Below are 12,120 nucleotides of genomic sequence, written 5' to 3' on the forward strand. Positions count from 1 at the left end.
CCTCGGGGACCTGAACTTCCACCTTGAGAACAACAACGACACCAACTCCACCTCCCTGATCGACAACCTAGCCAACCTCGGACTCAGACAACTCGTCACACCACCCACCCACTCCGCCGGTCACACGCTTGACCCCATCTTCTCTGCAAGCCCCCACGTCTCCTTCAACCACACCACAGAATTCCACTGGACCAACCAATGCTGCATCCACTTCACCTTCAAGAAACCCACCACGCACCACCGCACCCAACAGATGCCTCGCCGCTGCAGGAGCAAAGTCAAGGAAGACCAGCTAACCACCACCCTCGCCCAGAGCCCACCCACCGACCCCATCGACCCCAACACCGCCGCCCGCAACCTCATACAGTGGACCAACGACTGCGCCAATACCCTCGCCCAGATCAAGAAACCCTTCAACAGTCACACCAACAAGAAAGCCAGCTGGTTCACTGAAAACCCCCGGGCCTCCAAGCAAACCTGCTGAAAGCTGGAGAAGATCTGGCTCCGTTAACGAACACTGGACAGCCACGCAGCCCACAAGAACGCCACCCGCAGACACCATCATCTCATCAGATCCGCCAAAAGAGCCTTCTTCAAAGACCGCCTAGATAACAACACGCACAACAGCAAAGAGCTCTTCAACATTGTAAAGGAACTCTCCAACCCCAGCTCCAACGATGTCCCACCCTCTCGCAAGACCTGTGCGACTCGCTGGCCACCTTCTTCTACCGCAAGATCGCAGAGATCCATGACAGCTTCAACGCCACGACCGCCCCGACAACCAATGAGACCTCCACCCCCATGACCACCATCTGCACCAACCACCTGCTCTCCTGGACCAACATCGACGACGACGACACCATCAAGATCATGAACACCATCCACTCTGGATCTCCGTCAGACCCATGCCCACACCACATCTTCAACAAAGCCAGCACAGCCATCCCACCCCATCTCCGGAAAGTCATCAACACCTCCTTTGAGACAGCAACCTTCCCGGAGAGCTGGAAGCACGCCAAGATCAACGTCTTACTCAAGAAACCCAAGGCGGACCCCAAGGACCTCAAAATCTTCCGGCCCATCTCCCTGCTCCCGTTCCCGCCAAAGGTCATCAAGAAGACCCATAACAAACAACTGACCCACTACCTCAAGGAAAACAACATCCTGGACCCTTCCCAGTCCGGGTTCAGAAGCAACCGCAGCACCGAGACTGCCCTCATCGCCGCCACCGATGACATCAAGTCCCTGCTGGACAATGGAGAAACGGCGGCCCTCATCCTCCTGGACCAGTCAGCCACCTTTGACACGGTCTTCCACCACACACTACGAACATGCCTCCACAACGCCGGGATCCAAGAGAACGCCCTGGACTGGACCACCTCCTTCCTCTCCGGCAGAACACAGAGCATCCGCCTTCCGCCCTTCCGCTCCGAAGCCACCGAGATCATCTGCTGCGTACCCCAGGGCTCATCCCTCAGCCCAACTTTGTTTAACATCTACATGGCACCGCTCGACCACGTCGCCTGTCGGCACAACCTCAACATCAACTCCTACGCCGATGACACCCAGCACCAAGGACCCCCACACCGCCAAAACCAACCTTCACGAAGGAATGAAGGCCATCGCTGAATGGATGAAGAACAGCCGACTGAAGCTTAACTCGGACAAGACGGAGGTCCTCATCCTCTGATCCACCCCTTCGGCCTGGGACGACTCCTGGTGGCCGACCACACTGGGAACCACCCCAACACCCACCGACCACGCATGCAACCTAGGGGTCATCCTCGACTCCACCCTCTCCATGACTAAACAGGTCAACGCCGTCTCCTCCTCCTGCTTCAACACCTTCTGCATGCTCCGCAGGATCTACAAGTGGATCCCCACTGAAACTAGAATGGTCACCCAGGCCCTCGTCAGCAGCATGTTGGACTACGGAAATGCCCTCTATGCAGGATCCTTGGCCACACTCCTGAGACCGCTCCAACGCATCCAGAACGCCTCTGCACACCTGATCCTCGACATCCCTTGCCACAGCCAAATCACACCCTACCTGAGAGACCTGCACTGGCTCCCGGTCAACAAGAGGATAACCTCCAAGCTCCTCAACCATGCACACAAGGCACTCCACAACACCGGACCAACGTACCTCAACAGACGACTCAGCTTCTACACCCCCACCCGCCAGCTCCGCTCCGCAGACCTCGCCCTCGCCACAGTCCCCCGCTTCCGAAGAGCGTCCTCCGGCGGCAGATCATTCTCCTACCTCGCCGCCAAGACCTGGAACACCCTCCCCATCCAACTACGGCAGACCCAAGACCTGCTGACCTTCAGAAAACTCCTCAAGACCTGGCTTTTCGAGCAAGAGCAGCACCTTGAGCGCCTTGAGACCCTCACGGGTGATTAGTGCACTTTACATATTATATGATTGATTGATTGATTGATTGAAATAGGTCTTGGAAGTACGGAGGAGCGCAGGGTACCATAGATGGAAAACCAGTGATGTCACTTTCTGTGCAGATGGATGATAAGAAATCCAGTAATGTCACTTACTGTGCAGAAGGATGAAGGCAAATCCTGTAATGTCAATTTCCGTGCTGCACAAGTTTTTATTAAATCTGGTCTCTAATGTGAAATCACCTGCTGTATCTAGTAGGATCTTGTATCCATACCACCACCGACTGAAGCAGAACATTTTTTACTCCCTTGGGAAGAGGTAGCTGTTTCTGAACTTTGCAGCCTCGTATAAAGCAGACCATTTTTGATGTTGCGCTGAATACTCCAGATTTCCCGCACAGGCAATATTGTGTATTCCAGAGAAGCAGATGAGTTCAGAGGGGTTGTCTGGTTAATGAGTGTGGGTTGAGTCACAGGGCACAATCCATGGAAAGACACCTGGAAAGGGCAGGGGTGTGAGAAAAGTACCAGTACTTACAGGAGAGAATACTGCTGGCCTTGATGTGCCCCCGCTCTTTTGTGGGGCACATGTCTCAGTTCCGCTCACCTCCCCTTCGGGCAGAGGGGCCTATGATGTAAATTAGCGGCCACAGGGCACAACAACAGCAAGGTGAGAAAGAAAAATAACATACTTACAACAACTAAACATTAACAATAGAACAGTCCAATTACTGAAGCAAAGGTAAAGAGGAACCACCAAGCAGAAAGAAGAAAAGAGTAGTTGGGTGAGAAGTGAGGGGGCATGAGGGAGGAGAGAGAGAGAGAAGGAGTGTTATACGTGAGAGGTTTAACTATAGGACAAAATTATAAAAAACTTTATGTACTTGAATCAGTGTTTTTCCAGAAACACTTTACTCCTCACATCATATTTTTGGCTATTCAGTGCACATTTTTATTGTTGCTAGGGCAAGGGCCTACGAACATTGCACAAAGGGAAACAAAAGAGACCAGCTATGACCAGAATGAATGTGTAAGTCATAATCTGCACTTTTAGAATGCCATTTTGTTTCATGAATTCAAAATTGAGACGGTGGTAAGAAAATATGTGGCATGAAAGCTCACAATCCGACTATCCCAACAGGCATAGTCATCAAAGACTGAACTTATCGCCATTGGACACAGCGCAATAGCCTATTTCATCAATGTTTTTAAGAGAGTATCTACTTGGGTACGTTTCTAATAGCTTAAGTCACACAGATGGTTGCACTTAAAACAAGTGTGTGTGGGCACACACATGCATATGCACACACACAGAAACACTTTCCATTTATTAAAATGTTGAAATAAATCTTTTTTTAAATTCAACAAAACCTCTAAACATTACCTTTGTGTTTGCATGGTATCTATGCACAATTATGCAAATTACTTTAAGAGATCTTCCTCATGGTGTTTTGAAACCCCAATCCATGGTTATCATTTCACCAAAGATTTATATTACTCTTACTTTCAAATGTTTAAACTCTGATACCTCACAATTCTAAGGCTTTTACAGATTTGAACCTTCAGTCTCAGTTTACAAATCCCTAAATACATGTGAATGTACCAGTAACTTGGGTATCTAAACCTCTATATATGTGTTTCTCCCAATACTAATTAGAAGGTTCCAGTGGCAGTACACAATCTGCCCTAGTACGAACCCCCAAGTAGTTTGCTCCTGTTGCACCTTGTTAGACCTCAATTGAGGTCTCTAGTGTGTGTACCTGCTGTGAGCCATCCATGCTTCTGTTAAAAACACAGATCCTTCCCTTTTTCATAATTCATTCAGTTGCTATAGTTAAAAAGATTAAGGATTAACCCAGATGAATGGTTGTAGCTATGGATCCTGTTTATATTACAAATGCATTTATTGGATCTCCTAAAACCAAGTAGCAATCAGATCTTTTTGAATCACCATGAACCTTTCCACCACTAGTCCTAACTTAGGTTCCAGTTTTATGCTCAACCACAGGCTGCGAGGCAGCCGCTTGAGAAAATAAACTGCATTACAAATTGGCCATAGAGTGGCAATCAACTTCCCCTAGCAGTTTTCGTTTTTTCTTTCTCTAGTTATTCACATTGACTCAAAGAGAAGATTTAAGCTTGCATAGCCCTTAGTTAATGAGACCCACACACCCATCCTATGGATAAAGTTAGGGACCTCGAAGGAGACTTTGGGGCTGTTTTAGAGTTTGATGGTAGCAGAGAATCATGCAGAAAGCACTAATTCCTTTATTGAAGGATTCTTCCCATGCAGAAGTCTACTGATCAGTTGTTTCCAACAACCTTACCTTGTGATCCCACTTGATGATTATCCACCAGCAAAGAAAAGGGCAATATAGGATTCACCACTTTCTCAATAATAACTTGTTGACATGCTGTAACTAGCGTGTGTTAATGTTACCTAACTTAATAATGATCAGCCAAGCTACATATCACTGCCTGAAGGGAGGTTTAATCACCTGTCAACCCTATTGTCCACGTAAGTCGGATTCCATTTTGGCGCGGGCCATTGAAAAGTTCCACAGAGATGCTGACAGCCTTGTTTATGGGAGAGTGATAATGATAAATACACCAAGGCTAGTAATAACATCTGATTGATCGCCTAATCTAAAGTGGCTGACCAGCCACCCTGTCTGGTGGAGTCAATACAAGACACTGAAAGAAAGGTTAGCATACTTTCTTTGTAAGATAAAAATAGAGTCCTGAATAAGCGATAAGACAACCCTTCCTTGCATGTTAGGGAGGCTACATTTGTGTGCCTTAGTAATGCCCTCTGTTCTGATATTTCACTGGAATAGATGGGCATTTGTGGACTTTGAGTAAACCTCTTCACTATAAATCGACTTAACCAGTAGTCAACGTAGCCAAATTGTGCTAAAACGTCTATTAAGCTGCCTGGAACCTCTATATGTAGCAGTGTTTTTTCAACTGCCCTAGTGAACAAAGAAAACGTTCTACAATTGAGGATGGATATCCCGCCATCCAAACTCCATATTAGGGCTGATTTATTAACTCTCTCTGGTCCTTTATCCTGTTTTTGTCTATTGCTGTTTAACTCTTTTACCTCGGCGGCAATTCCGCTGCGGTGCGGCACCTTTGATGAGTGGACGGGGTAGCGTTGGCCAACGGACGTGCACAGCACTACGGTGTTAATACGCGCAACGGATGTTGGCTGACAGAAGTACGCAATGGATTAAAAAACATTTGTGTGGCATCTAGAAATTACATTATGCATTATTCTTATTGTATTGCTTTTTTTATTTCACTATCCAACATTTCCATTGCAGTAAACCCTGAACATGGCCCAAGCTGTAAGACAATGATACATTAAAGTGGGCATTGGCTTATCATTTTGAGACACAACCCAAGACTGCTGGGTTTTGAAAGATTTACGAAGCAGTCTTTAGTTACTGTCTTTGTTGTGCCTGCCAGGACTTTCTTTACATTATCTGCATAGCTTCCCCATACTCCAAAGAGTATTGTAGTGTAATGTTCTAAAGGGATCACTTACATGTACCAGGAAGAAGAAGCAGGGAGACTTATATGTTACAAGTGGGTTTTATCTAATCTCAATGCAGATTCATAGACACCTTATTAGGAGGGAGCAGAAGCTATCCCTGCTCACCAAGCACTCAATCACCAAAATAATACTCAGGAACCATCACATTCTACACTGACATGGTGCCACAGAGACAGCCATGGGCCAGAACACACAGCACACAAGAGACTACAAGCACCCGTGAAGGAATGGTGAACATTGCCAAGAACCACCAGAGAAGATTGTCTTAATATTACTGTATAATATACTTCAGGAGCTAAGTGGGATCCATGCTTCATGTTCCTGTGTATTTTCCTTGTAACTGAACTTCAGTCCAAAATCAAACATTCTACAAATGGCATCAAAGGAACAATAAAAGCCCCCCTAGAGATCTATTTAAAACATCCATGAACACTGCATTCACTGAGAACCATATACGAGGAGCAAACTTTATTTTGCACTGTCCTGTCAACCCAGCCTCCATCTAGCAATGCCTTTATTTTAGAAAGCAATAATAGATTTATCACTTTCATGACAATCGATGAATGTCACCAGTATATTGTTAGTTAGACATTTGCGACCTCAAAAACATATCGATATTACGCTATACTAAACAGCAGTACAAGAGCAGTACTCATTAGACTAAAACCTCTTGCATTGTCGCCTGCATAACATGACTCTAAGTCATTTCGTTGGCTCTGCTTTTAATTACCACAACAATACACACACTCAAGTTATTTAAACACATCTATAGCATCGCAGCAACCTACATATCACCCATGTCAAAGTAGTTAAATTAAACATGCCAGATCCACACACAGAATGGTATAAATGGAACCAAGATTCTCAGAAACAAAACAACTACCTGAAACAGAGAAACCAAACAATAGTGTCCTTTGAGGGGTTTTAATATGAAGGATGGACCTCTAGAATTAGTAAATGAGTTCACCTATTTAGGAGTGAACTTTCAAGGAAGTATGAAGTGGGATCGCCAAACTGATTTAGCCTCACTTAAACTCAGACAGATCTCGGAGGCTCTCTGTCTGGAGCATAATCTTTCTCATTTTAAGCCTATTAGCCCAGCCCTTGAAATTTATAATCTGAAAGCTGTTAGCTCAGCATTATATGGTTCGGAAGTTTGGGGTTGTGAGAACCTTCTAGCTCTTACTATTTCTGAAAACAGGTTTCTAAGAAATATTACTGGACTTCCCCAGAGTACCCCTATGTGCCTGTTGTTAATGGATCTGGGTAAGAAACCTATTGCAGCAGTAGCCAAATTGCGTCCTCCTCTGTATTGGAGGAGACTATGGTCTACACCTGAACTTGCTGGATATGCGCAGGGCTTCTTAGACATAATTAGGGTTGATACATCACATCACATCAAATGGTTATGGGTAGTCCGAAACCTTTTAGGAGAGCTAGGTTTGATTGCATTGTGGACTGATCCTGTAAACTCCATCTTTCCATCAAAAGCCGTGCTGAAGACTAAATACTGGGATTTGTTTCAAGAAAAAAATGCAAGGCAACAAGTGTCTACATCCCTTACCAGCCGGTTTTTGGAACATAAAGTCGCTCCGAGATTGGAATCCTACTGGGATGCTATTACCAAACCCATGGACCGCAGGTTGTACTTTCAGTACAGGGTGGGTACGCTCCCGGTGAGATTTTTTACGAGGAAATGGTCAATCCAACCTTCAACTAGGTGTCCGGGGTGTAGAGCCAATATCGAGTCCACGGCTCATATTCTTTTTGTTTGTGAAGCCTATGCTGCCCCGCACCGGGCCTGGCTGATACCAATCTGTAGGCTCCTGGGCACAAGGGTGGCTGCAGAAGCTGAACGCATTTTGCGTACTGATACCTCACTACCCATTGCATTGGCTATGGCGAAATTTCTAGGCTGGGTATGGATTTTGAGGGCTCGCTTAATTGCTCAGAGTCTTTGATATTAAATATATAACAACTTTCTTATAATGCTGTATTTGCACATATTCTAATGTTCTATCTTTTTAAACCTGCTGTTTAATGATTTTATTGCCTGCATTTTTACTCAAGGGATGTCCATAATTTTTATATTGTGATACATTATTTTTAAATTGTGATTTAGCTGTATTCGCTGATTTGCACATTGCTTTTATGATTGTAAAAGTCGAATAAAGCTTTATGAATTGATTGATAGTGTCCTTTGGCACAACCACTCATGTTCATGAAGACACCTACAAATCCAAAACAGGATTTAGCTAGCTACTATCTAGTATCACATGTCAGTAAGCAATACATTACTCTGCTCCACCCTTGCTAGCTACAATCCAACATGGCCTACCTAAATATAATGAAACTCAACAAAAGACAACAGCAGACTACTTTTAAGGAGAATCAAAGAATTGTACGTCCACTCAAATTCTCAGAGCTCTTTAAACCGTGCATATGATGTGAATGCACTATACAAATGCACTTTTTATAACTTAGTTGCCTGAGTTATGGTCATGTAAATTTGCAACGTGAGGGAATTTGATGACTACTTTGTTATCTTAATTGAATGTTAGCGAGGGATCCTTGTGCTTTTCCTCTGCCTTTGGTAAAAATACAGTAGTAAATGGCGAGAGAAGCAAAACTACACCAGCAGGATCCTTGCATTTAAATGCTACTGTAAAGCGCCATAGAGGGTGGGAGCGTAATGTTCTGGAATATAAATGTATATCTAGTTCTGAAACATATTACGGGATTGGTTGAACTTCTCTGCATTCCTTTATATCTTTATATAAATCTATTAACAGTTAGGGAAGAAAAATATAGTGGCATTTCCATCAGCTAAATGGAACTAATAATGAAACAGTTCCAGGAAAGTCACAGTCACAAGGTTCAGAATCACACACACCCTCTCTGGATCACCTTTGAGGGGTCCAGAATCCTCACATTACTCATTGTTGAATGATCCCTAGTGTTGGTCAAGGAATTGTACTTTGTTCTCAAAGGTTATTCATACTTGATTGAAAGCTGAATCCTCACTTTTGGGCCTTTCTCAGAGGAGCTGGTAGTTAGAAACAAAGGCAAAATGGAGCACAACAGTGTCTACCACCTACATTTTAAGGGAGGAATGCTAGAATTAAAGCCAGCAAATATGGTGATAATTAAATGAAAATATTCATTAAAAAGAAAGAAAACCTCAAATGGCGAGAGGAACTGTAGTTGGAGGAGTGATGTAAATGGATAGGCCTTTCTAAATGGAGAGAGCAAGCACTCTCCCTTTGGAAATGTCTGTTCATTATAATAGGAACTCAGTCCAGAGCACTGAGTTGGAACATAGACAAATTGGGATTTAGGGCTGGGGAACAACAGGAAATGTTGAAGGGAGACTGAAAGAAACATAGAGGATAAAGTGGAAGAGACAAAAAAGGAGTGAAAGGTAAAGAATCAGTGAATGGGCAGCAAATACAGAGGAGGAAGTACAATGCTTTAAGATGAACAACAGGTAGCGGTACAGGCAAGAATCAATTGGTTGAAAGGAAAAAAGAGGAAGAAAAAAGAAAAAGAATGAAGGAAAATGGAGAATCTAAAAAAAGCTTAAAAAGAAGATAGTGTTGTACAGAAGACATCTGAGGGACCAATAAATTGCATATGTTTGGAAACTATACAGTATTCTGTGAAACACATAGAACCCCATATTATACAGGATTCTGTGAAACACATAGAACCCCATAAATCTGGTTGTCCATACAGCTATAATGGACGCAAACTTTATACAACTCCAAGCGGTGTTTGTACAGTGTGTAGTACCTAAGTAAAAAAAGTTATGCAAAACACTGAATCCTGTTGCATCGTGCCAGTAACAAAAACGTTATTACAGAAGTCAACTCTGTAAAAAGATGAAACCTTTATTGCTGTGTTTCTGAAATCTCTATTTTATCAGAGGTTTTAAATAAGCAGCTGTTTAAATGACCTTCACACGTCACTTAGAGGGCAACCTTTTGATTTCAAACAAAGGTTTCTTAAACAAAAGGCTGTCACTGGCTTTCCTGTTGAGCACCTAAGAGTCACTGATAGGGGACAAATTCTGGAAAGAAGACACCCTGTATATAAGAGAATATATACTCATTATACCCTTGCTGATCACAAAGAATCCTCACCTGTGTGAAGATGAGAGTATCAGAGCTTCTGCTGTCCAGGCTAAGCACAAATCGAATGGATTGAAAGAGTTCCTGTATGCTTGCACGGAACATCTCTTCTTCCATGCCACATGTCGCTCGTGCATAAAGGATCCGCGACTGGACGATGAACTTGAAGAGGTACTCCAGGGCCTAGCAGAAGAAAGAAAAGTCTATGATGATTGTAGATTGGCACAGGAAAGAGGTAAACGCATACAATTAAATGTCAGATAGGTAACACCTTCATAGAAGCTGGACTCATGGCTATCATATTAGCGTAAAGTGAAACTTTTCCTTGAGTGATCGTGTTATACTATATGCTACATGAATATACTACTGCTGCACGAACGTATGATGTCATTGTAAAACATGAGAAACTCTTGCCCGCAGAGGAGATTCTTGAGAACTGTGCAGCCAAAACTAGTTGAATTGTTGTCATACAATTCACACAGTTCGTTCGGCCTGGAGTAGCTACGCAAAGAAGCCCAAGTTACTGTTTTGCATATACTCATAAGAGAAACCTGCTTGCTAAACGTAGTAAAAGTTTTTCTAGGTAATGCAGTGTGGCAAAGTACGAAAATATGGTCTTGAAGAAGGGGCTCATGTTCCATGATAGTATATATGTAAAGTTTACCAATTAAAACATATTTGCTTATTGCATTTAAATAATAGTGAATTAGAAGGCTGACGGGATATCATGATATGAAATCTGAAACTGCACTATATAAAATCTTGTAGCTCGTAATAATGACATAGGGCCAGTTGTACAATGCTTTTGTTAGATCGTAAATGGCCTGATTTGTAGAATCTGATCGTTTGTGACTGGGAAAAAAAGCATTCTTCTATGTACAAAGCCCTATTTTGTGGTAGGTTTGTGATCCGATATTAGGAAGGGGCGTCCCTTTCTAATAGCGACTCGTAGTGGTATGTGTGAATGTTTTGCAACCGAATTCTGTCGCAAAACATTTGCATTTTACCACCTACTTCAAGTAGTGGTAACTCATTCACAGTTGTGAATGTATGTAAAAACAGTTTTAGAGCAGGCATTGGCCACACGGACAACTGCCTACTCTTAAGAAATTAAAAGTAAACTTTTCTTTTTTTTTTAAACACATTTTTAAAAAACATTGCTTTATTTAAAAGCAATCACAGTCATGGTGGTCTGCTGAGCCCAGCAGGCCACCACCCCTGCGATTTTTGCGAATTCCAATGGGTCGCAAACTGAGACCTACCTCATGAATATTAATAAGGTAGGTGTATTTGCGACCCACTGAGAATCTCTAAATGTGTAAACCACACATTTGTACATTGCTGTTTGCGATTACTTAATAGCAAATCGCAAACATTCCGCCACTATTAGGTAATCGCAAACACAAAGCTATGTAAATCTGATCTTTAGGATTGTTTTTGGCTGCCTCCGAATTTTGATTCACCCAAAAATGTAAATCCATGGTAATAGAGGTTCACCTACAATTCCTTTCCAAACTGAAAGTTATGGTGAGGGTCTAATTGAAGTTTGTTTTTCTTTGTGATCAAACACAGAAACTGTTATTTGAATTGACTAATTTCCGAATTTTGAGAAAATGGCATTGAGTGCACTCTTGCGATATTGAGATATAGGAACAGAGAAAGATTGCCACGGGGTTCCCCGTTTCTTCATCCAGGTTATTTAAAGATGACTGTGGATGATAAATTAGCTCTAGCAAAAAAACACTTTTTTTAGGAAATGGTTGACCTCCGGATTAATGAGTGCTTCATTTGCCCTTGATTTGGAAAACAATGTTGTTTTTGGCTTTGAAAATCATCCGATTTATGCAAACCTAATGCTTTCAAAATGAGAACTATGTAAAAATAATTTTAAGCACCCTAAATTCTACTTCAGCCTATGCCAACAGTGATTAGAAATTAGTCAATTCAAATAACAGTTTCTGTGTTTGATCACAAAGAAAAACAAACTTCAATTAGACCCTCACCATAACTTTCAGTTTGGAAAGGAATTGTAGGTGA

At 42.9% G+C, this 12,120-nt stretch overlaps 1 protein-coding gene across 1 annotated transcript in view; it reads right to left on the reverse strand.

Moving 5' to 3' along the window:
- Positions 1-12,120, reverse strand: part of DOCK3 (dedicator of cytokinesis 3) — a 1,382,531-nt gene that overhangs the window by 282,960 nt on the left and 1,087,451 nt on the right. Inside the window, exon 23 of the mRNA XM_078661294.1 lies at positions 10,096-10,266. Coding sequence (XP_078517420.1) covers positions 10,096-10,266 — 171 coding nt within the window. The remainder of the gene's footprint in view (positions 1-10,095; positions 10,267-12,120) is intronic.

Source organism: Lissotriton helveticus, chromosome 9, assembly GCF_964261635.1.
Source record: "Lissotriton helveticus chromosome 9, aLisHel1.1, whole genome shotgun sequence".
NCBI classification, from domain to species: domain Eukaryota; kingdom Metazoa; phylum Chordata; class Amphibia; order Caudata; family Salamandridae; genus Lissotriton; species Lissotriton helveticus.